At 38.6% G+C, this 24,971-nt stretch overlaps 1 protein-coding gene across 1 annotated transcript in view; it reads left to right on the top strand.

Moving 5' to 3' along the window:
* CA13 (carbonic anhydrase 13) overlaps positions 1 to 11,666 on the top strand; it is a gene marked incomplete at both ends in the record, with an annotated part of 31,592 nt that extends 19,926 nt beyond the window's left edge. Inside the window, 3 exons of the mRNA XM_081258535.1 lie at positions 1,256 to 1,318; positions 1,867 to 2,022; positions 11,547 to 11,666. Of these exons, the coding sequence (XP_081114661.1) occupies positions 1,256 to 1,318; positions 1,867 to 2,022; positions 11,547 to 11,666 (339 nt within the window). The remainder of the gene's footprint in view (positions 1 to 1,255; positions 1,319 to 1,866; positions 2,023 to 11,546) is intronic.
* Positions 11,667 to 24,971: the final 13,305 nt, after the last annotated feature.

The raw sequence follows: 24,971 nt of genomic DNA on the forward strand, positions 1-24,971 counted from the left end.
CCTGCATCGGCAGGTGGACTCAACCACTGCGCCACCAGGGAAGCCCTCTACCATTTTTTAATAGGAAACTAGTTCTAGGTTTAATGTTTTCCTTTTGAAGTGAATTTTAAAGTTTTGTATATTAGTTTATGGTTCATCTAAGGGCCCAGAACTACCCTAGGAATGTTGTCTTATGATACATCTCATTGTCCATTGATCATTTTTTTGTGAATAGCAAACGCAGATACAGCAACAATAGTAGCAGAAGTAACAACTGAGATCTTCAGAAGAAAATCTTTATAATAGGCTCTTCCTGACTGCTCAATATTTGGAGATACAGGATGGGGTAAAATTCAAGTTCCTGATTCTTGAAGCACTAGTTTGACCACAATAGTGTTTTGTCCTAAACACACTGACCATTTTAAAGATTCTGTTGTATTTTCCTTTATCTGATATTCACAGGAGGTATCACTGTCATAATACCTGTGGGTGGGCTGGGCCGCTCAACTCCCACTGCGACCACATTCTTTAGGGTGTGCACTTTCCATATGCCCCTGACTCTGCGTGATGTTGATGTTGTAAGTCGTTGCACTGGGACAGGGGGAAGCATGGGGCAGAGCAGAGACTGGCATGCATAGCAGCAGCTCCTTTTTTCGGTCCCCAAGTCTGGTGGTGGCAGTGAGATCCAAGTGGGGCAAGGCATTATACTTGAATTCCAAGGACTTAAAACCTTCAGAGAGATTCAGGACACCCCAAATAAATGAAAAGAAGTACATATATTTTTCTGAAGGATTCTCCTCATGATGATATATTCCCTTGATTCAGGACCTCAAGTCATTTTAAGCTGAAAGTGGGAGATGTTTCCCTCTAATGTTTTGTCACCGATAGTCAGTTTGGATCTAGGGTCTGAAAGTCACATCTGGTTTAATAGTGCGGGTGTTATGTAGGAGTTTCCTAAGCAAAGTTTCTCTCAAGAGAATCTGTACCCTGAACATTCATAAAGCTGACAAATATGAAGCTGTTACTGCTAGTTTTGGAATCGAAGTTATAGTTCAGCCAAGGAGCCCTGTAATATTATCTTGTTGTTTAGATTTTTCTGGCGTGATAAAGCTGGCAGGTGAAAGAGAGCCTCACTATAGAACAATCACTGTTTGTTTGTTCTGGGCTGGCTTAGGTTTTTTTTTTTTTTAAAGAATTTAAAAATAGCGACTGAAATGGAGTGATTCAGACCTGATGTGCTACAGTGACCATTTCTTCTGAAATTTTGTGTTTACAGATTGGTGAGCATAATCCCCAACTGCAAAAGATTACTGACATTTTGGATTCCATTAAAGAAAAGGTAAAATTAATTACTATTTACTAGTGACTAATATATTCCTTGGTTTCTCCTGAATTCTCTTATCTTCTTTTAAAAATTTAGACTTTGACACAACATATGCTGCCGGCTTGGAAGCAAGTTTGGAACATACTTGACCAATAGAATAGAAGTAGCTTATTACTACTTATCTCTTGAAAATTATGAAGGGGTCTTAAGTTATCTAAAACAATCAATTATCTAAAACAATCACTAATATGTCTATTTTTTCATAACTAGTTTCTTTTATTGGAGTTTTGCAGAGTAAGCCTTTCGTTGCAACACATTTTAAAGACCACTTACATTAAAAAATAAATCTTGAGCTTCTTAAATAAATCTAGGTGATGCGCTACTTCATCTTAAATTTTTAGATTAAGGAAGATTCTTTTTTTTAAGATATGAAAAGCAGATACTAAATAATTCCATGAATTACAGAATTCCATTGAAATAATATTTCAATGGATGTATGTTTTTTTGAGGTCTGTGTAAAGCTTTCCCATTGTAATTTGTGGGAATTCTCTTTTCTTCCTCAGGGTAAACAAACTCGATTCACAAATTTTGACCCATTATCTCTGCTTCCTCCACGCTGGGATTATTGGACGTATCCTGGTTCCCTTACAGTCCCACCTCTTCTAGAGAGCGTCACATGGATCATTTTAAAACAACCTATAAACATCAGCTCTCAACAGGTATATTGCTTTTTCCACATTTATCCTGATTCACTAGAGGAAACTGGGCTTAATCTTGTGTGTGTGTGTGTGTGTGTGTGTGTGTGTTTTTCAAACCCTGCCCTCATTTCTGCTGTTGTGAAGCCTGAAATTAAGGCTTTACCTTTCTCTTCATTAGTCGGATGTGTGGTTGGACAAGATGAGATTTATGTCCCTTTCTTATTTGACCTTCTGTGATTAGATGATTTCTTTCCCATTTCCTAGAAATGCAATGTGCAAACAGGCACGGATGGAAGTGAAGTGCCATTTTAAGGGCTATACTTGTTTGTTTTTATTTTATTTTGTGTGGTCTGAGATATTAACAGCCTGGGATACAAACGGGAAAATCAGGAGAGAGGCTTCTCTCAAAAGATGATAGTCTCCTTTTTGACCTCAGTCCCTGGACCTGCCTCCCCTAATGATCTCACATTTAGAAAGGGAAAGGTGATAACAGCCATGGGCATAGAACCCTAAAAAATGTGTGTACTTGTTAAATTTAAGAAGTCCATCTGATCTTTTGGCTTTTATTGACAAAACTGTTGTGAAGCTGCCTGAGGGGCTTTAAGCATTTGCTAAGAGACTGTGGGTGGCTGCCTGTGCTCTTCTTGTGAGGACATTTCCTCACTGGTTCTTCTGATAAATGCTTATAGAGCCCCCATGGTCAGTCGGTCAGTCAGTCTCGGACTGTCTTTGATGCCCAGAGACTCTGGCCAGAGCTGTGAACCCACCCTGTGACTGATGAATCTGCTGGGTGGATGCTCTGTGCTCTGGGATGCTGTACCTAACGTGTTTTGTTTTGTTTTCCGTTTCGAATTATATGCTGCGAAATCTTAGTAAGAACATAACCTAGTAATTTTTGCATCTAATAAAGTACTCCTGTCCTGGGCTGGCCCACATGCCTAGTGGTTTATATCTTTTGTCCAAAGACTAGAGCTGGTTCACATTTACGAAGGTCATATCAGGTAACTTTTCCCCTTCAGGTGTTGAACGCATCCAACTTTTGTTGACCTTGTCTTTAGAATGAAAGCCAAATAATAATCTGGGGCATACTTATTAAAATATTTTATAAAAGTCTGGGTAGAAATCCAGAGCTTGACTGACACGGAAATTCCTGTGAATTTTTTCCATCATAAATAAGGTGAGTTGCATCATGAGAAAAATGACCTGTCACAGATTCAGTGGCTTTATTAATGGGTTAATTTTCCTCCCCTTCATGTGCTAAACTGTTTACTTTTACATTCTTTTATTAAATTTGAATAGGTTAATAGTAAGAGTTAATACATTATAACAGCAGATTAGTAATATTAAGGGAATCATGTTTTCCCTCATATTTCAAGAATTTCTTTATTCCTTAAAGCCAGTTGGAAAATATTTTTTTTCAATCCACCTGTGATTTGGAAAACAATATATATCAAAATATATATTTAGTTACTTAAAATACATAAAGTTAACCTAATCAAAAATAACTCCCTGCAAGTTTAGGAATGACTGACTGCCTAGCTGTGAATTCACTACTGTATCTTATTTGAACCTCAATTCATTAATGTTAATTGTTAATGTGGTTTTTATGCAGTTAGAGTTTATAAAATAATAGCTGTATTTTAGAGCTTTAGTGTGAGTGGTAATTCACTTTGAGGCATTCACTTAAATCTACTGTAGCAGGAACACTTTCAGGCATTTTATTTTTAACCAGATTGAAATGATTATCTGAGTAATAATCCCAATTATTATGATGATTATAATAGCTTAATAATCCAAATTATCATGATGATTATAGTATCATAATAATCCAAATTATTATGGTGATTTTAAGATTTAAAGAATGAAGCAAAAGATATTTTAAGAGTCAAATCCCATTTGAACCATGAGAAGAACATCAGAAAATGCCCAGTTGAGAGATATTCTCAATATACCTGATCAGTAGTCCTCAAAACTGTCAAGGTCATCAAAAGCAAGGGAAGTCTGAGAAATTGTCATAATCACAAAATGCTCAAGGAGACAAGACAACTAAATATGATGCTATTTCCTGATAGGATCGTGGAACAGAAAAAGATGTTAGGTAAAAACAAAGGAAATCTGAATAAAGGATGGACTTCAGTTAATGATAACATATTAATATTGGTTCACGAATTGTGAATAATGTGCCATACTAATACAAGATGTTAATAACGGGAAACTTTTGTGTGTGTCCTTAAAAGTGAATGAAAAAAAATAAAAGGGGAAACTGAGTGTGGGGTATCCGAGAACTAATTATTCTATCTTTGCAAGAATTCTGTAAATCCAAAACTGTTCTAAAATAGAAAGCATATTTTAAAAATCCAAAGCATGAAAGGGTTGATAAAATTATTTAGTTGCTTAACTCTTTTATATAAAGTAAAATGAAAATGTCTTTTGTGTATACCATTGATTTAAGGATTACTTTTCAAAAGAGAATTTTTAATCGCAATTTTAGCAGCTCTTTATTTTAGAAACCACTGGAAAATAGTATTTTTATTTATTTTTCAATTCCACCATATAATGTCACTATCTGTGAAGATTAAATCCTCTTTTTAGTAAGTTGGTGCCAATTTTTTTCTAGGTTTTTTTCCTGCTGCTATTTCTTGCCAAGTCATTGTTTGACCTAAAGGGCAAATCAGATGGTTTTCATTTTCTTTTTCTTGATCCAAGTCCATTTTTCTCCCCAAAGAAAAAGAGTCATTTACGGGAATGCTTGATTTAACTGCCAGGCCAGTAAACAGATACACTGTTTTTTGCTACTTCCGATAACAGATCTGTCATTCTTTGGAAGGCTGACTTCTCTTGCCAAGTCTCTTTGGTTTATGCCAGATTATCTAAAGTGGCTTCCTGACCTGCTGAAATTTGATGTGCTTCTGCTTTAATTCTGTACTCCTTTTTAAAGAAATTTTTTTTCTTGTTTTGTTTATTATGATATTTGCATTCAATAAAATTCATGAATTTTAGTGTGCAACTGATGATTTTGGTTATTGTAACAACCACTACAATCAAGACATAGAATGGATCCCTTGGCTGAAAAAGTTTCCTTGTGCCCCTCTGTACTCCATCTTCTTCCTCGTCCATGGCCCCAGGCAACCACTGAGATGCTGTCACTAGAATGTTATCTTTTTAAAATTTTATTTAAATGGAATCGTATAGTACATAAACACTCCTGCTCCTCCTTCAGGTTTGGAATTAAAGGCCTTTTCCAAAAGGGAGCATTCAAAGCACTCTGACAGAGTATTTTCTCTCAGTCTGTGGTTTGCCTCTCTTTTTTTGTTCACTATATCTTTTTTTTTTTTTTTTTTTTGTGGTACGTGGGTCTCTCACTGTTGTGGCCTCTTCCGTTGCGGAGCACAGGCTCCGGATGCGCAGGCTCAACGGCCATGGCTCACTGGCCCAGCCGCTCCACGGCATGAGGGATCTTCCCGGACTGGGGCACGAACCCGCGTCCCCTGTATTGGCAGGCGGACTCTCAACCACTGCGCCACCAGGGAAGCCCTTCACTATATCTTTTGAAGAGCAAAAGTTAAAAAGTTCTTAATCTAGATGAAGATCATTTTATCAATTTATCTTTTATCGTTTGTGCTTTTGGTTTCCTGATAAGAAATCTTTGCCTAACTATATACCACAAAATATTTTTTCCTACTTTAAGTAATAGTTTTAGCTTTCACATTTAAGTGTTTTATTATTTATGAGTTAATTTTTATGTGTGTTGTGTCCCATTTTCTTTCCTTCTGATATTCTTTTTTTTACTTGAAGTACAGTTGACTTACAATATTATATCAGTTTCAGGTATACAACATAGTGATTTATTATTTTTATTGATTATACTCTACATAAAGTTATTACAAAATATTGGCTATATTCCCCTGTGCTGTACATTACATCCTTATAACTTCTTTATTTTATATCTGGTAGTTTGTACCTCTAATCCCCTACCCCTATATTGCCCTTCCCCAACCCGTCTCCCTTCTGGTAACCACTATTTTGTTCCCTTATCTTGAGTCTGTTTCTGTTTTGTTATATTTGTTCATTTGTTTTATTTTGTAGATTACACATATAAGTGACAACATATGGTATTTGTCTTTCTCTGACTTATTTTACTAAGCTAATACCCTCCGGGTCTATTCATTTTGTTGCAAATGGCAACATTTCATTCTTTTTTTCTGGCCAAGTAATATTCCATCACACACACACACACACACACACACACACACACACACACCACATCTTCTTTATCTATTCATCTGTTGATGACACTTAGGTTGCTTTCATATATGATATTCTAATTATGCAAACATTTGACCTTTTAATAACATCTAACAGGTTCCTTCCGAGGCTCTATTAGTTTGAAATCTTTTAAAAAATCTCTGTTCTTCACTGTGGATAATTTCTATTGATCTATATTCAAGTTCATTTGCTCTTTCTCTGTCATGTCAGTTTGGCTGTTAATTTTATCCAGTGAATTTTTGTTTTAGAAATTATATTTTTAGATCTAAAATTTATACTTGATTCTTTTTTGTTATTTCTATTTCTCTGCTGAGACTTCCCATTACTCTGCTGAGATTTTTCACACACTAAAAAGTATGCTTTGTTTAACTTCATATAACCCACAGGTAGTTGAAGTAGCCACTTTAGAATCCTTGTAAGTTCCAAATTTGGGAAATCTTGAGTCTCACTTTGTTGATTTTTCTTTCTTTAAGAATGTATTCCATTTTCCTGAGTCTTTGTATATTGAGTAATTTTCTATTGCATTCTAGATGTTACAAACATTAAGTTGTGGAGATTCTGGATCTGTTATTTTTCTCTGATGATTACTGTTTCCTTTGTGTTGGCAGGTTATTTTCTTGGCTGGGCTTGAGTTGCAGATTTTCCTTCTTGTGCAGTAGCTTCAGTCTCAGTACATATGTAGTTCTTGGGTATGAGTTTGGGGATCCTCTCTCTGGCTCTTTCCTTGCAAGACAGGTATGCCCCACAGCAGCTCTATGCACCTTGCAGACTCCACCCTGTCCAAGTGAAAAACTGGAGAGACAGGAACTCACTTGAGGGCTCCCATCTCTCCAAGTGAGCATGAACTCCCCATCTGAATCCCTCTACTTCTGTTCACTCTTTAGTACCTGCAACTGGTTGTTTTTTTGTATTGTGTCTGGGTTTTACAGTTGTCTTTTTCTACAGGAAGGTTGTCTGCAGAGTCTTAGTCCAGTAAATCTGGAATCAAAACTCTAATGCCCTTTTTTAATAGTAAAATTTTTTATTTTGTAATTAATGATAATTAACAATCTAGGAAAATTTCCCTAACTTCTGCATCTTCAGACTATGTGTGAATTGAGGCAATAATTCATTCACTTGAATATTAATTTTGACTTACTATATGAAACTATCTAATTATCTTTGAAATTAAAGTTTTAAATTTTAGAAGACAGTATAAGTCAATTCTAGAATTGTTTAATAATTGCCAATTTTTGCAAGGCATGATGCAAGAGGTATAAACAAGTGTTAAAAAGGCCCTTGTCCTCCCATAGTTTATAATCTAACAGAGGGGATAAAATAAATGCATAAAAAACGGTAACACAGTGGCTTTGCTTGGTACTGTAAGGGAATATAAGGTGTAAGGGAAGTTCAGAAGGGGAGAGACTAGTTTTCAGTGGAGAAATCAGGAAGAGACTTCATGAAAGAGCTTACATTTGGGTTGGTTCAAAAAGTGAAGACAGGTTGGGGGTATAAAGGAAAGGGGAATTTCAAGAAGTAATAGCATAAATAAAGGCAAAAAAGAGAAGTGTAAAAAATATGTGGGCAGGGCTTCCCTGGTGACGCAGTGGTTGAGAGTCCGCCTGCTGATGCAGGAGACACAGGTTCGTGACCCGGTCCAGGAAGATCCCACATGCCACGGAGTGGCTGGGCCCGTGAGCCATGGCCGCTGAGCCTGTGCGTCTGGAGCCTGTGCTCCTCAACGGGAGAGGCCACAACAGTGAGAAACCTGCGTACCACAAAAAAAAAAAATGTGGGCAACTTTGTACCTGTGGTTGTCAAAATTGAGAGTATGCAAGAATTCACCTGATGAAGTTTACCAAAATGTGTATCCTTGGGCCTTGTTAGAAACTCTGATTGTCTGAGGGGGTTCCAGGAATCTCAAGTTTTAAGAATCACCTCAAAATCTTTTCATTCAGATGCTCTTGGGCCTCCCCTTCATAAAACTGACCTAGAGTGGGACCTGTGTGTGGAATAATAGGAAATAATCTAGAAGGATTAGCTGGAATTGGGTGGTCAAGAGGCTTGGAAGCCATGCTAACAACTTTGTTTTGGAGCCTTAATAGGGCTTGAAATGTTATATATTTTAGAGATATATTTTGAAATGTTTACACCTGAAATGATATGATATTTGGAATGTGCTTCAAAATAATACAGTTTGCGCAGGATTCTTAGGTGGAGAGAGAGAATGGGTGAGAGTGTGGGTGAAACAGAATTGGCCACGTGTTGATGACTGTTGAAGCCTGGTGATGGTTTATTATGTTACTCTATCTACCCTTCTGTATATCTGCCAGTTTCCATAATAAGAAGCAAATAAGAAGAGATTAGGGGAAAATGGAAAAAAAAAAAGAAAGAAAAACACTTATAGATACAGTGTAGTGCTGTGGTTAGTGCATGGCTTATTTGCCAGATGGCTTATTTATTGAAATTTCCTAACTCTCCCTCGAGTTCCTCATGTTTAAAATAGGTATAATGGTATATTATTATTACTATTATTATTATTATTTGAGGTACGCTGGCCTCTCACTGTTGTGGCCTCTCCCGTTGTGGAGCACAGGCTCCGGATGCGCAGGCTCAGCGGCCATGGCTCACGGGCCCAGCCGCTCCGAGGCGTGTGGGATCTTCCTGGACCGGGGCACGAACCCGTGTTCCCTGCATCGGCAGGCGGACTCTCAACCACTGCGCCACCAGGGAAGCCCCTAATGGTATATTATTGATAGGTTTGTTTGGAGGATTAAATGTGATACCTAATGTAAAACACTTAGCATAGTACGTGGCCCACCATGTTCTATAAGAGAGAGATTATTTTTATTGTTACTCAACTTCAGCAGGCAGTGGAGAGCTAATAAAGACATTTGAGCACTAGAGTGACTAATCAAAGCTGTTTACAAAATATTAGAAAAGGGTATTTCTGCTTACTCGGGTCACTACAGAAGAAATTTAAACTTTCAGTAGTAGAGCCAAAGAAAACAGCAAAACAACCTTCACTCTGAGCTGGGAAGATTCTTGCCAGGAGCTGTTTAGATACTGAGTCAGCCTTAGTGAGAGAGGGACAGATTTTCTGCCTAAAGGAAGCCAGAGGCCTGGTGAGGGCATGACACTGATAGGAGCCAATCTAAGCAGAGCCTAGCAGATCAGGGTCTTCCTAGCTGGGCTAAGGGACCAGTAGGATGATCCAGCACCAAAAAGGGAAGGGGTTTGATGAGACACCAGGACAGGTTCAGAGACTCTTACCAAAATGAGCAGGCTGGTCAGAGAAAGATCTAGAATAAGGTCTAGTTCTAGATGGATGAGGCTAAGGTGTTGCAGAGGTAGGGAGCCATGATCAATTTGCAGAGGAGTCAAAGGGGGATAGGGGGATAAATAAAGCCAAGATCTTCAGAGGATTAGGCGGTTTCCCTGGGAGGCTAGTTGTGTTAGGTGAGGCCGGTAAATCAGTGCCCTGATTCAGGACTTGGGATTCCAGCACAGTCACCTGGAGTGGCCACTCCAGATAGACCTGGATCATCATGATCTGCAGAAGGCTGGACATCTTCTCTGTGGCTGTGGAGGTTAGATTTCATTAGCCTCTGCTACTTGACTTTACCAGAGAATTATATATGCCCCATCTGGCTTTAGCCATAATGATCTGGTCTAATGAAACATGAGTAATAGCAAGTTGTAAATATTTATCTTATTCTTCCCATATCTATACTCTTTGAAAAGACACCTCAAAATATGACTTGTGGAAATACAGAGCTGCTTGTATATGATACCTGAACATATCTCCATAGAGTGCGGTTATAAACTATTGCCTATTTATTATGAAGGACCTGCGTCACCTCTGTCTCCCATCCTTGCTAGTACTGTTAAAAGAAATATTTTAGGCTTCATGTAAATGATGATGATGGAAACCTAATATATGTGTCCTAGTCTGAATTTCCTTGACTCTTTGATTAGGTGACTGACGAAACTTAGAGAATGAAGGCTCTCATTCTCAACAATTTAATACTTTGTACTCACTCAAAACAGCAAAACAGACACCAAAAACTTACTTATGTGGCAATATGATTTCAGTGAACGTTTTTGAGAGAGTAGAATTATTCAGGTAATTTACCCAGTCTTCATTTTACTACTATAGACCTGTGCTTAGTCTTAAAAAGTAATATTAAATCACAAAGGAATTGCTAAATAGTTTATAAAACAAGCTTATAATAGAAAACTTTTCAGCAATTAAAAATAATGACATAGATATATCTATTGACATGTGAGGGATATATATTAAGTGATAAAATAATGTTTCAAAAGAGTAAGTATAGTTGAGCTTATTTTGCAATAACATATGTCAAGCGTGTGCACTGGTGCATGTGCATATAGTGCTTGTACATAAGGAAACATCTAGAAGGGTATACTCCATAGTGTTAACAGTGGTTATATTTTGTGATGTGATTTCTCATAATTTCTATTTTCTTCTTGACACTTTGTGTACTATATGAAGTTTGTAAGATAATTAAGCATTGTGTGTGTGTGTGTGTGATAAGAAAAAGTAAGCCCTTGTGTTGAGAAATATGCCTATATCACTTAAATTGTATTGAAATATTGTAAGTGGTTGAAGACTCCTAGTCTTTTCCCAGAGTTAGTTGCTGACAAGGCACACATACGGTGAGAGAAAAATCACTGTTTAAGGAAAACAGTAAATAAAAGATGAAAATTCTGTAGGATGAGTACCACATGGTTCCCTTGAAAATTTGGGCCATGTTATATTGGAGTGCTCGTGAGTATTCAGTGTAATTCCAGACACTGGATGATACCTATTGAGGTAATCTAATCCAATGCTTCACTTTATAGATGAGGAAATTAGAGACAATAAATGATTTTCCCAAGGTCACACAGCTCACTAGTGGCAGAACCAGGACTGGGACCCAGCTTGGAAAACCCTTTCCACTGTCCCATTATGCCTTTGCAGGTGACATTCTCTGATTTCTAGATATGTACTCTTTAAACCACTTTCTAAATGTTGTTTCCTCTTATTACTTTGATCTTCAAATGAAGGAAGCTTATATACTTAATTTTTTAACCCATAGGTATTTGTATAGTGATAAGAATCTAGCAGAAGAGTTGCTTTATGATGTATGACCCATAACTTAGAAAATTTTCATTGAAGTACATTTAGTTCCCAGTAGAAGAAAGCTTATAAGTTTCTTAACTTTCTGTGCAGGGCAATTCATTAACATTGGTGTGACTTTCTATGCTAAAACTAACTCTTCTCTTTTCTTCAACAGCTGGCCACATTCCGCACCCTCTTGTGTACAGGGGAGGGCAAAGCAGAGGCTTTTTTGTTGAGCAATCACCGTCCACCACAGCCTCTGAAGGGCCGAAAAGTGAGAGCCTCTTTCCATTAAAAGTTGTCACCAACAGACCACCCCAAACATGTCTGTGGAGAGAAAACAAAACAAAACAAAAGAAACACAAAAATCCCTACTAACAGTTCTTTCCTAGAATTCTAATTTATGGGGTGCCATTTTGCTGTCAGCTTCAGCACAAAGAAAATCAGATCTTTTAAATCAAACTAACTTAAGTCATCTGTCTCAGATTTGCAGTATGTAAGCAGTATATACTCGGGTATATAAGCAGTGAACACTGGTGTGTTTTAAAATACACGGAGTACATCTACTTCAACCTGCGTGACAACGTGGCAGGCATTGCAAACCTCAGAATGTATTAAAAATCTTCCCTTGCCATAAAGACTGATCAGTCATATCTCTCAGTGATGTTTGGTGAAAAACTTAAATTCATTCCCAGAATGATAGGATTGTGGTACCTTTTCCTAAACAAGTGATTCTGCTTAATATCTTGTTATCATTCCAATTCATAAAAGTAGATACTATTTCCTCTTAAAGTGAATTTTCGTTTGGATCGTGTTGCTGATTCTCACTGCAGGATACCTCTAATAAAATGAACAAGAGGAGAGTTATGGGGGTGGGGGTGGGATATAGCGAATTAAAGCATCTATTCCACAGCTCAAAAAGAGTCAATACAGGGGCTTCCCTGGTGGCGCAGTGGTTGAGAGTCCACCTGCCGATGCAGGGGAAACGGGTTCGTGCCCCGGTCCGGGAAGATCCCACATGCCGTGGAGCGTCTGGGCCAGTGAGCCATGGCCGCTGAGCCTGCACGTCCAGAGCCTGTGCTCCACAACGGGAGAGGCCACAACAGTGAGAGGCCCGCGTACCGCAAAAAAAAATTAAAAAAAAAAAGAAAAAGAGTCAATACAATTTTGGTGAAGAATTCCCCAGGATATAAATGGCTATTTAAACTTTAATGACTTATGCCATATGTCTCATTCACTTGGTGATGTTAATGATAAACTGGCTAATAATTGATCAAAGTGGTTGTCAATTTATGGCATTAGCATGGTTTGAAACAGATTACAAGGTACCAGTGCAGGCAGAGCTGCCCATGGGCATGAGGCACAGGTTGGCTAATTTTGTCCTGTGTTTTGGCAACAGAGCAGGGAGCAGTCCTGTGAAGGTCATTGTTTTGTCAATTGATGGGGAAAAATTACTTGAGTTTTATAGATATAATCAGTCACAAACCCTTCAACCCATTTCCATGACAACACCCCTCTCCCCTTACACACGTGTCCATCCATCTCTTAATTTTGTAAGTTGGCTCTTGATATATTCACTTTAACCTATTTTCTCTTGTATATTTTTGTTTGTTTTTGGTGAAGGAGGATGGGGGAGGTCCTTCTGCTCTTTCTGGTACAAGTACAGTGACACTAAGCATTAACTTAATAATCACGTTTAAGACTTGAACACATGCTACACTTCTGTCATCTTCTGAGAAAAGTTTAACTGAGTTTCCTTAATTTTGATGATTTATTAAGACACCTCTCTTCCCCTGAATGTAGATTTTAATAATTGGAAGTATTCTGTGATAGTCTTCTTCTTCTTCTTTTTTTTTTTTTTTGACTGCACCACATGGCTTGTGCGATCTTAGTTCCCCGACCAGGGATCGAACCCGGGCCCATAGCAGTGAAAGCACAGTCTTAACCACTGGACCACCATGGAATTCCCCGTGATAGTTCTTGATAGGATCACCGATTATCAGTAAATTGTGTAATAATGATAGATAGGATTGCATTAAGACGAATTCCTGAAGATGAAAGCTCCATTGGTTTTTGTTTCTCCTTCACAGTATCTAGCTTGAGGCCTTGCAGGTGATTGACAAGTAGCAAATATTTAATTAATTGAATATTTAAAAAACTTTATTTTGTATCTTTGGTAATTATCTTGCTGCTTGCAATCAAATGCACGGTAAGTTCATGTAACAAGTAAAGTGCAAGTTATCCCTTGAAAATTGTTTTTTCTTAAAGGAATACTTGTTAAATCTACCTGTGTAACCAGAAGTTCTCACTGGTTTTAAAAATACCAATGTTGAATGAACTTCTTTAGTTTGGAAAGACATGTTGTGAAGTATCCTAGTCAGAGAAAGAAGTCTGTTTTCTCAGAGAAAGTAAATAGCATGTAGGATGGGGATTCTAATTACTGTGTATGAGCATTACCACTTCATAACGGTTTCTGCTACAATATTCCATCAGTTCTATGCTACAAATTGGACTTTAGTAGACTAAAAACGTCTACACAGCACCAATTTCCTTGAAGATTGTCTGATAATTTATCTCTTAGAGGCAAAAAGGTCTAAGTTTTATCTAAAGTCTAAGTTGTTATCTTTTGAAAAGATTGAAGAGTTGTAAATACTAGCATGGATAATCTCGTTTCCCACCTGTATTGGATTTATATTTGTTAAGCATTTTGTATTTTAACTTAAATTGGATTCAACCACAATAAAGATTACAAGACAAACTTTGAACTTGTATATGCAAGGTACAGAATGAGATTACATTTTTACACTTTTTATTTAGAAAAGAATTTCAAATTCACAGAGAAATTGCAAACAATTTTTTCTGCTGAATTATTTGAGAGTAAGTTGTTAACCTGTTAATGCATTATCCCACAAACTTCAGTGTATATTTTCACAAGTTAGGACATTATCCTACAGAGCCATAGTACAGCTAAAACAACCATGAGGCTAACCTTGCTTTATTATCACTGACTATGCCATTCGAGGGTAACTCGTTCACTTGGCTGTGTTTCCTTTGGTTGGGCACTGGTCCTCAGTCTTTCTTTGCTGTTTATGATTTTGACGCTTTTGAAGATGATAGGCTAGTTATTTTACAGAATGCCCCTCAATTTGGGTTTGTTCGAGATTTCCTTGTGATTAGATCAAGATTTTGCATTGTTGGCAGGAAGATCACAAAAGCAATGCTGGGTCCTATCAGGCAAATTGATTTTTCCTCTAATGGAGTATATTCACTTCAGCACTTGATTAAGATGGTGTCTGCTAGGCTTCTCCACTGCAAAGTTACTCTTTTTTCCTTTGTAATTAACAAATATTTGTGTGGGGATGTGCTTTGAGACTATGTAAATATCCTGTTTCTGATGAAACCTCCAATTTATTCATTTGTTTCCACTACGGATTTAAGGGATCCCTGTTTTATTCAGTGGGCTGTAAGACTGTTATCACTATTACCATCTATTCTCACATGCATATTTTTCTTAATTGGCCAGGAGGAGCACCTCCAAGCTGGCTTCTGTGCCCTTTTGACACTTCATCCCCATGTTCTTACTTTCTGACAGCAGTGTGATGTTCCTGGCTCAGCTCATTCTGCACCTTCCCCTGCCCTGGAATCTAACATTTCTCCAAGGAACCCTGGTTTCTTTTAGTGGAAAATAGTATTGAAAAAACTAACGTCTGGGTGCTAGATGAGTGCATGGCTATTGGAGCACTGCTACCCCTAGATCCTCTCAGTGAACAGAGGTCAGAAATGCACACACAAACACAGACACACAGTGTGTACTCATATGTACAACATCTATATTTCTGCATCTATATTGTAAAAAGTCACAATTTCACACTCATATCTCTAATTTCAATCCAATACTACAGGGTTCATTCTAGTTCTCCATTTCCATATTTCGAATCCCCTTCTCCAACAGTGAGAAACCTGGCTCCCACTATCCTCAATACATTTACTAGTTTGGCCTCTTCTTCTGTGTGTAACCAGTATCCCATCAGCACGTCCGACCTCTCACCCACACAGTCATGGATGCCCTTTTCTCTCAGCTTGGATTGTGATGCCCTGCACTGGGCTGCCTTGTCCCCTGAGAGGAGGTGGGGCAAGGAGGGGAAAGTGAAAAGCAGCTCAATATCAGAAAAAACAAACAAACCAATCAAAAAATGGGTGAAAGATCTAAATAGACATTTCTCCAAAGAAGACATACAGATGGTCAAAAAGCACATGAAAAGTTGCTCAACATCACAATTCTTAGAGAAATGCAAATCAAAACTACAATGAGGGCCTCCCTGGTGGCGCAGTGGTTGAGAGTCCGCCTGCCGATGCAGGGGATACGGGTTCGTGCCCCGGTCTGGGAGGATCCCATATGCCGCGGAGCGGCTGGGCCCGTGAGCCATGGCCGCTGGGCCTGCGCATCCGGAGCCTGTGCTCCGCAACGGGAGAGGCCACAACAGTGAGAGGCCCGCATACTGCAAAAAGAAAAAAAAAAAAACTACAATGAGGTATCACCTCACACCTGTCAGAATGGCCATCATTAAAAAATCTACAAACAATAAATGCTGGAGAGGGTGTGGAGAAAAGGGAACATTCTTGCCCTTTTTGTGGGAATGTAAATTGATACAGCTACTATGGAGGTTACTTAAAAAACTAAAAATAGAACTACCCGAGGGAGACCTTCAAGATGGCGGAAGAGTAAGATGTGGAGATCACCTTCTTCCCCACAAATACATCAGAAATACATCTACATGTGGAACAACTCCTACAAAACACCTACTGAACGCTGGCAGAAGATTTCAGACTTCCCAAAAGGCAGGAAACTCCCCCACGTACCTGGGTAGGGCAAAAGAAAAAAGAATAAACAGAGACAAAAGAATAGGGATGGGACCTGCATCACTGGGAGGGAGTTGTGAAGGAGGAAAATCTTCCACATACGAGGAAGCTCCTTCACTGGTGGAGATGCGGGTGGTGGTGGGGAAGCTTCAGAACCATGGAAGAGAGCACAGCAACAGGGATGCAGTGAGCAAACTGGAGAGATTCCTGCACAGAGGATTGGTGCCGACCAGGACTAACCAGCCCGAGAGGCTTGTCTGCTCACCTGCCGGCCAGGGGTGGGGGCTGGGGGCTGGGACCTGAGGCTCCGGCTTCTTTGGAGTTCAGACCCCAGGGAGAGGACTGGGGTTGGCTGCGTGAACACAGCCTGAAGGGGGTTAGTGTGCCACAGCTAGCCGGGAGGGAGTCCGGGAGAAGGTCTGGACCTGCCTAAGAGGCAAGAGACCATTGTTTTGGGGTGTGCCAGGAGAGGGGATTCAGAGCACCACCTAAATGAGTTCCAGAGATGGTCACGAGCCACAGCTATCAGCGTGGACACCAGAGATGAGCATGAAACACTAAGGCTGCTGCTGCAGCAACCAAGAAGCCTGTGTGCAAGCCCAGGTCACTATCCACACCTCCCCTCCCGGGAGCCTGTGCAGCACGCCACTGCCAGGGTCCCGTGATCCACGGATAACTTCCACAGGAGAACACACGGCATGCCTCAGGCTGGTGCAACGTCATGATGGCCTCTGCCGCCGCAGGCTCGCCCCGCATCCATATCCCCCCAACCTCCCCCCAGGCCTGAGTGAGCCAGAGCTCCCTAATCAGCTGCTACTTTAACCCCGACCTTTCTGGGCAGGGAAAAAATGCCCTCAGGTGACCTACACGCAGAGGCAGGGCCAAATCCAAAGCTGAACCCCAGGAGCTGTGTGAACAAAGAAGAGAAAGGGAAATCTTTCCCAGCAGCCTCAGGAGCAGTGGATTAAATCTCCACAATCAAAGTGATGTACCCTGGATCTGTGGAATACCTGAATAGACAATGAATCATCCCAAAATTGAGGTGGTGGAGTTTGGGAGCAAAGATATGTATATTTTCTTCCTTCTTCTCTTTTTGTGAGTGTGTATATGTATGCTTCTTTGTGTGATTTTGTATGTATAGCTTTGCTTTTACCATTTGTCCTAGGGTTCTGGCTGTCCGTTTTGTTTTGTTTGTTTTGTTTTTAGTATTGTTTTTACTGCTTGTGATAACACTGGTGGATTTGTTTTTTGGTTTGGTTGTTCTTTCTTTCTTTCTTTTTTTCTGTTTTTTATTATTTAAAATTTTTTTAATAATTATTTTTTATTACACTAACTTTATTTTATTTTATTTATTTTTTTCTTTCTTTCTTTTTTTCTCCTTTTTCTTCTGTGCCATATGGCTGATAGGGTCTTGGTGCTCTGGCCAGGTGTCAGGCCAGTGTCTATGAAGTGGGAGAGCCAAGTTCAGGATATTGGTCCACAAGAGACCTCCCGTCTCATTGTAATATCAAACAGCAAAAGCTCTCCCAGAGATCTCCATCTCACCGCTAAAACCCAGCTCCACTCAACAACCAGCAAGCTACAGTGCTGGATACCCTATGCCAAACAATTAGCAAGAAAGGAACACAACCCCACCCATAGCAGAGAGGCTTCCTAAAATAATAATAAGGTCACAGACACCCCAAAACACACCCTCAGATATGGTCATACCCACCAGAAAGAAAAGATCCAGCCTCAACCACCAGAACACAGGAACCCATTCCCTCCACCAGGAAGCCTACACAACCCACTGAACCAAACTTAGCCACTGAGCACAGACACCAAAAACAACGGGAACTATGAATGTTCAGCCTGTGAAAAGGAGACCCCAAGCACAGTAAGTTAAGCAAAATGAGAAGACAGAGAAACACACAGCAGATGAAGGAGCAAGGTAAAAATGCACCAGACCAAACAAATTAATAAGAAATAGGCAGTCTACATGAAAAATAATTCAGAGTAATGATAGTAAACATGATCCAAAATCTTGGAAATAGAATGAAAAAATACAAGAAACATTTATCAAGGACCTAGAAGAATTAAAGAACAACAACAAAAAAATGATGAACAACACAATAAATGATATTAAAAATTCTCCAGAAGGAATAAATATCAGAATAACTGAGGCAGAGCAATGGATAAGTGACCTGGAAGATAAAATAGTGGAAATAACTACTGCAGAGCAGAATAAAGAAAAAGGAATGAAAAGAATTGAAGACAGTGTCAGAGACGTCTGGGACAACATTAAACGCACCAACATTCAAATTATAGAGGTCTCAGAAGAAGAGAAAAAGAAAATATTTGAGAAAATATTTGAAGAGATTATAGTTGAAAACGTCCCTAATGTGGGAAAGGAAATAGTTAATCATGCCCAGTAAGCACAGAGAGTTCCATACAGGCTAAATCCAAGGAGAAACACGCCAAGACACATATTAATCAAACTATCAAAAATTAAACACAAAGAAAAAATATTAAAAGCAGCAAGGGAAAAACAACAAATAACATACAAGGGAATCACCATAAGGTTAACATTTGAACTTTAGGCAGAAACTCTGCAAGCCAGAAGGGAGTGGCAGGATATATTTAAGGTGATGAAAGGGAAAAAAACTACAACAAAGATTAGTCAACCCAGCAAGGATCTCATTCAGATTCCACAGAGAAAATAAAACCTTTACACACAAGCAAAAGCTAAGAGAATTCAGCACCACAAAACCAGCTTTACAACAAATGCTAAAGGAAATTCTCTAGGCAGGAAACACAAGACAAGGAAAGACCTACAATAACAAACCCAAAACAATTAAGAAAATGGTAATAGGAACATACATATCGATAATTACCTTAAATGTTAATGGATTAAATGCTCCAACCAAAAGACATAGACTAGCTGAGTGGATGCAAAAACAAGACCCATATATATGCTGTCTACAAGAGACCCACTTCAGACCTAGGGACACATACAGACCGAAAGTGAGGGGATGGAAAAATATATCCCATGCAAATGCAAATCAAAAGAAAGCTGGAGTAGCAATTCTCATATCAGAAAAAATAAACTTTAAAATAAAAACTATTATAAGAGGCAAAGAAGGACACTACATAACGATCAACGGATCATCCAAGAAGAAGATATAACAATTGTAAATATTTATGTACCCAACAGAGGAGCCCCTCAATACATAAGGCAAATTCTAACAGCCATAAAATGGGAAATCGACAGTAACACAATCATAGTAGGGGACTTTACCACACCACTTTCACCAATGGACAGACCATCCAAAATGAATATAAATAAGGAAACACAAGCTTTAAATGACACATTAAACAAGCTGGACTTAATTGATATTTATAAGACATTCCATCCAAAAATAACAGAATACGCTTTCTTCTCAAGTGCTCATGGAACATTCTCCAGGATAGATCATATCTTGGGTCGCAAATCAAGCCTTGTAAATTTAAGGAAATTGAAATCATATCAAGTATCTTTTCCAACCACAATGCTATGAGACTAGATATTAACTACTGGAAAAAATTTGCAAAAAATACAAATACATGGAGGCTAAACAGTACACTACTTAATAACCAAGAGATCACTGAAGAAATCAAAGTGGAAATTAAAAGTTGCCTAGAAACAAATGACAATGAAAACACGATGACCCAAAAGTTATGAGATGCAGGAAAGCAGTTCTAAGAGGGACGTTTATAGCAATATAATCCTACCTCAAGAAACAAGAAACATCTCAAATAAACAACCCAACTTTAAACCTAAAGCAATTAGAGAAAGAAGAACAAAAAAAACCCAAAGTTAGCAGAAGGAAAGAAATCATAAAGATCAGAACAGAAATAAATGAAAAAGAAATGGAGGAAACAGTAGCAAAGATCAATAAAACTAAAAGCTGGTTCTTTGACAAGATAAACAAAATTGATAAACCATTAGCCAGACTTATCAAGAAAAAAATGGGAGAACACCCAAATCAACAAAATTAGAGATGAAAAAGGAGAAGTAACAACTGACACTGCAGAAATACAAGGGATCATGAGAGATTACTACAAGCAACTATATGCCATTAAAATGGACAACCTGGAAGAAATGGAAAAATTCTTAGAAAAGCATAACCTTCTGAGACTGAACCAGGAAAGGATAGAAAATATAAACAGACCAATCAGAGACACTGAAATTGAGATGGTGATTAAAAATCTTCCAACAAATAAAAGCCCAGGACCAGATGGCTTCATGGGCAATTTCTTTTTCTTTTTTTTTTTTTTTTTGCACTACGTCAGCCTCACACTGCTGTGGCCACTGCCGTTGTGGAGCACAGGCTCTGGACATGCAGGCTTAGTGGCCATGGCTCATGGGCCCAGCCACTTAGCGGCATGTGGGACCCTCCTGGACCAGGGCACGAACCCGCGTCCCCTGGATCGGCAGGCGGACTCTCAACCACTGTGCCACCAGGGAAGCCCTTCACAGGCAATTTCTATCAAACATTTAGAGAAGAGATAACACCTATCATTCTCAAACTCTTCAAAAATATAGCAGACGGAGGAACACTTCCAAACTCATTCTATGAGACCACCATCACCCTGATACCAAAACCAGACAAAGATGTCACAAAAAAAGAAAACTACAGACCAATATCACTGATGAACATAGATTGAAAAATCCTCAACAAAATACTAACAAAGGGAATCCAACAGCACATTAAAAGGATCATACACCATGATCAAGTGGGGTTTATCCCAGGAATGCAAGGATTCTTCAATATATGCAAATCAATCAATGTGATACACCATATTAACAAATTGAAGGAGAAAAACCAAACAATCATCTCAATAACTGCAGAAAAAGCTTTCAACAAAATTCAACACCCATTTATGATAAAAACTCTCCAGAAAGCAGGCATAGAGGGAACTTACCTCAACATAATAAAGGCCATATATGACATACCCACAGCCAACGTCGTTCTCAGTGGTGAAAAACTAAAACCATTTCCACTAAGATCAGGGAGAAGACAAGGTTGCCCAGTCTCACCACTCTTATTCAACTTAGTTTTGGAAGTTTTAACCACAGCAATCAGAGAAGTAAAAGAAATAAAAGGAATCCAAACTGGAGAAGAAGAAATAAAGTTGTCAGTGTTTGCAGATGACATGATACTGTATATAGAGAATCCTAAAAATGCTACCAGAAAACTACTAGAGGTAATCTCTGATTTTGGTAAAGTTGCAGGATACAAAATTATTGCACAGAAATCCCTTGCATTCCTATATAGTAATGATGAAAAATCTGAAAGAGAAGTTAAGGAAACACTCCCATTTACCATTGCAACAAAAAGAATAAAATATCTAGGAATAAATCTACCTAAGGAGACAAAAGACCTGATGCAGAAAACTATGACACTGATGAAACAAATTAAAGATGATACAAACAGATGGAAAGACATGACATGTTATTGAATTGGAAGAATGAACATTGTGAAAATGACTATACTACCCGGAGCTATCTACAGATTCAATACAATCCCTATCAAACTACCAATGGCGTTTTTCACAGAAGTAGAAAAAAACATTTCACAATTTGCATGGAAACACAAAAGACCACGAAGAGCCAAAGCAATCTTGAGAAAGAAAAACGGAGCTGGAGGAATCAGGCTCCCTGACTTCAGACTATATTACAAAGCTACAGTAATCAAGACCTTATGGTACTGGCACAAAAACAGAAATATAGATCAATGGAACAGGATAGAAAGCCCAGAGATAAACCCATGCACATATGGTCACCTTATTTTTGATAAAGGAGGCAAGAATATACAATGGAGAAAATCACCTTCTTCAATAAGTGGTGCTTGGAAAACTGGACACCTACATGTAAAAGAATGAAATTAGAACACTCTGGAACACCATACACAAAAGTAGACTCAAAATGGATTAAAGACCTAAATGTAAGGTCAGACACTATTAAACTCTTAGAGGAAAACATAGGCAGAACACTCTATGACATAAATCACAGCAAGATCCTTTTTGACCCACCTCCTAGAGAAATGGAAATAAAAACAAAAATAAACAAATGGGACCTAATAAAACTTAAAAGCTTTTGCACCACAAAGGAAACCATAAACAAGACCAAAAGACAACCCTCAGAATGGGAGAAAATATCTGCAAATGAAGTGACTGACAAAGGATTAATCTCCAAAATTTACAAACAGCTCAGTATCAAAAAACAATCAGGGGCCTCCCTGGTGGCGCAGTGGTTGAGAGTCCGCCTGCAGATGCAGGGGATACGGGTTCGTGCCCCGGTCTGGGAGGATCCCATATGCCGCGGAGCGGCTGGGCCCGTGAGCCATGGCCGCTGGGCCCGCGCGTCCGGAGCCTGTGCTCCGTGACGGGAGGGGCCACAACAGTGAGAGGCCCGCATACCACAAAAAGAAAAAAAAAAAAAAAAAAAATCAATGCAATCCAAAAATGGCCAGAAGCCCTAAACAGACATTTCTCCAAAAGAGATATTCAGATTGTCAACAAACACATGAAAGAATGCTCAGCATCACTAATCTTTAGAGAAATGCAAATCAAAACTACATTTAGGTATCACCTCACACCAGTCAGAATGACCATCATCTAAAAATCTACAAACAATAAATGCTGGAGAAAGTGTGAAGAGGGAACCCTCTTGCATTGTTGGTGGGAATGTAAATTGATACAGCCACTATGGACGTTTCTTTAAAAACTACAAATAGAACTACCATACGACCCAGCCATACCACTACTGGACATATACCCTGAGAAAACCATAATTCAAAAAGAGTCATGTACCACAATGTTCATTGCAGCTCTATTTACAATAACTAGGACACAGAAGCAACCAAAGTGTCCACTGACAGATGAATGGATAAAGAAGATGTGGCACATATATACAATGGAATATTACTCAGCCATAACAAGAAGCAAAATTGAGTCGTTTGTAGTGAGTTGGATGGACCTAGAGTCTGTCATACAGAGTGAAGTTAGAAAGAGAAAAACAAATACCGTATGCTAACACACATATATATGCAATCTAGAAAAAAAGGTTCTGAAGAACCTAGGGGCAGGACAGGAATAAAGATGCAGATGTAGAGAATGGACTTGAGGATATGGAAGGGGGAAGGGTAAGTTGGGTCGAAGTGAGAGAGTGGCATGGATCTATATATACTACCAAATGTAATATAGATAGCTAGTGGGAAGAAGCCACATAGCACAGGGAGATCAGCTCGGTGCTTTGTGACCACCTAGAGAGGTGGGATAGGGAAGGTGGGAGGGAGACGCAAGAGGGAGGAGATATTGGGATATATGTATTTGTATATGTATAGCTCATTCACTTTGTTATAAAGCAGAAACTAACACACCCTTGTAAATAATTATACTCCAATAAAGATGTTTAAAAAAGAAAAAAAAAGAAAGAAAAGAACTACCTTATGACCCAGCAATTCCACTACTGGGCATGTACTCTGAGGACATATTCTTTTAATATTTGGTGTAAAATCAAATATGTGGAAAGTCTGCATTAAGTCCTGATGCACATTAAAGTACGATGCTTTTCTTTAGGGAAAGCACTTACGTGATGGTTTGAGTTGCAAACTAAGTAAACCACTTTTTTCATGGAGCATCATGTTGACTTGAAAGAACAACTGACAAACTACAGATGTTCAGACTTGGGTAACTGGCAAATATTTTCTTGCAAATGAACAAAGTGAGTTTGTCACTTCAACAAAAACAGCGAAAAGTATTTGTTGGCAAAGATAAAATTAGAACTTTCAAGAGAAAATTAGGATTTTGGAAAATTTCTATCTGCCTCTGTGAGCATGCCCACTTCTCAATGCTTAAAGATATTTCTGATGGGACCAGGAGTAATTTTAACAAATGTGATTTTTTGATACTGTATAATGAGTCATGTCAACATTTTGAACATATGTGTCACTCAGTGAATCAATATTTTCTAATGAGACAGTATATGGTGTTACAAAATCATGCACAAGTAAAATATCTATTCGAAATACGAGATAGACGAATAGATTTGAATGGAACAGAGTATGAAAAGTTCATTCATATGGTTTATTTATGCACAAATTTTAAGAAACTACCACTTGTTAAGCGTTGGTGTAGTACTGAAGGAGAATACTATTCACAGTTACTGAAAAGGCTGTTAATATGCCCCTCCATTTTCTAGCTACACGTCAGTGCGAGACTGGATTTACTTCAAGTAGTTCAAATAAAACAGCTGATCACAACAGACTGAATGCAGAAACAGATATAAGAATCCAGCTGTCTTCTATTTAAGCAGATATTAAAGGGATTTTAAAAATGTAAGTGCAACTTTTTTATTACATTTTTTGTTTTATAAAATATTGTTATTTTTATAAAACCTGCTATGTTACTTTATGATATGAATCTATTATCCTTAAATGAATTAATAAATTCTTCTTTAATTTCTAGTACAGTGAATACCAATAAGATATAACCCACATAAACAAAAGCTCTTTGGGGTCTTCAGTGACTTTTTTTTTTTTTAATTTTTATTTTTTTTTTATTTGCGGTAGGCGGGCCTCTCACTGTTGTGGCCTCTCCCCTTGCAGAGCACAGGCTCCGGATGCGCAGGCTCAGCAGCCATGGCTCACGGGCCTAGCCGCTCTGCGGCATGTGGGATCTTCCCAGACCGGGGCACGAACCCGTGTCCCCTGCATCG

This window comes from Mesoplodon bidens, assembly GCF_964165515.1.
Source record: "Mesoplodon bidens genome assembly, chromosome: 16".
In the NCBI taxonomy this organism is placed as follows: domain Eukaryota; kingdom Metazoa; phylum Chordata; class Mammalia; order Artiodactyla; family Ziphiidae; genus Mesoplodon; species Mesoplodon bidens.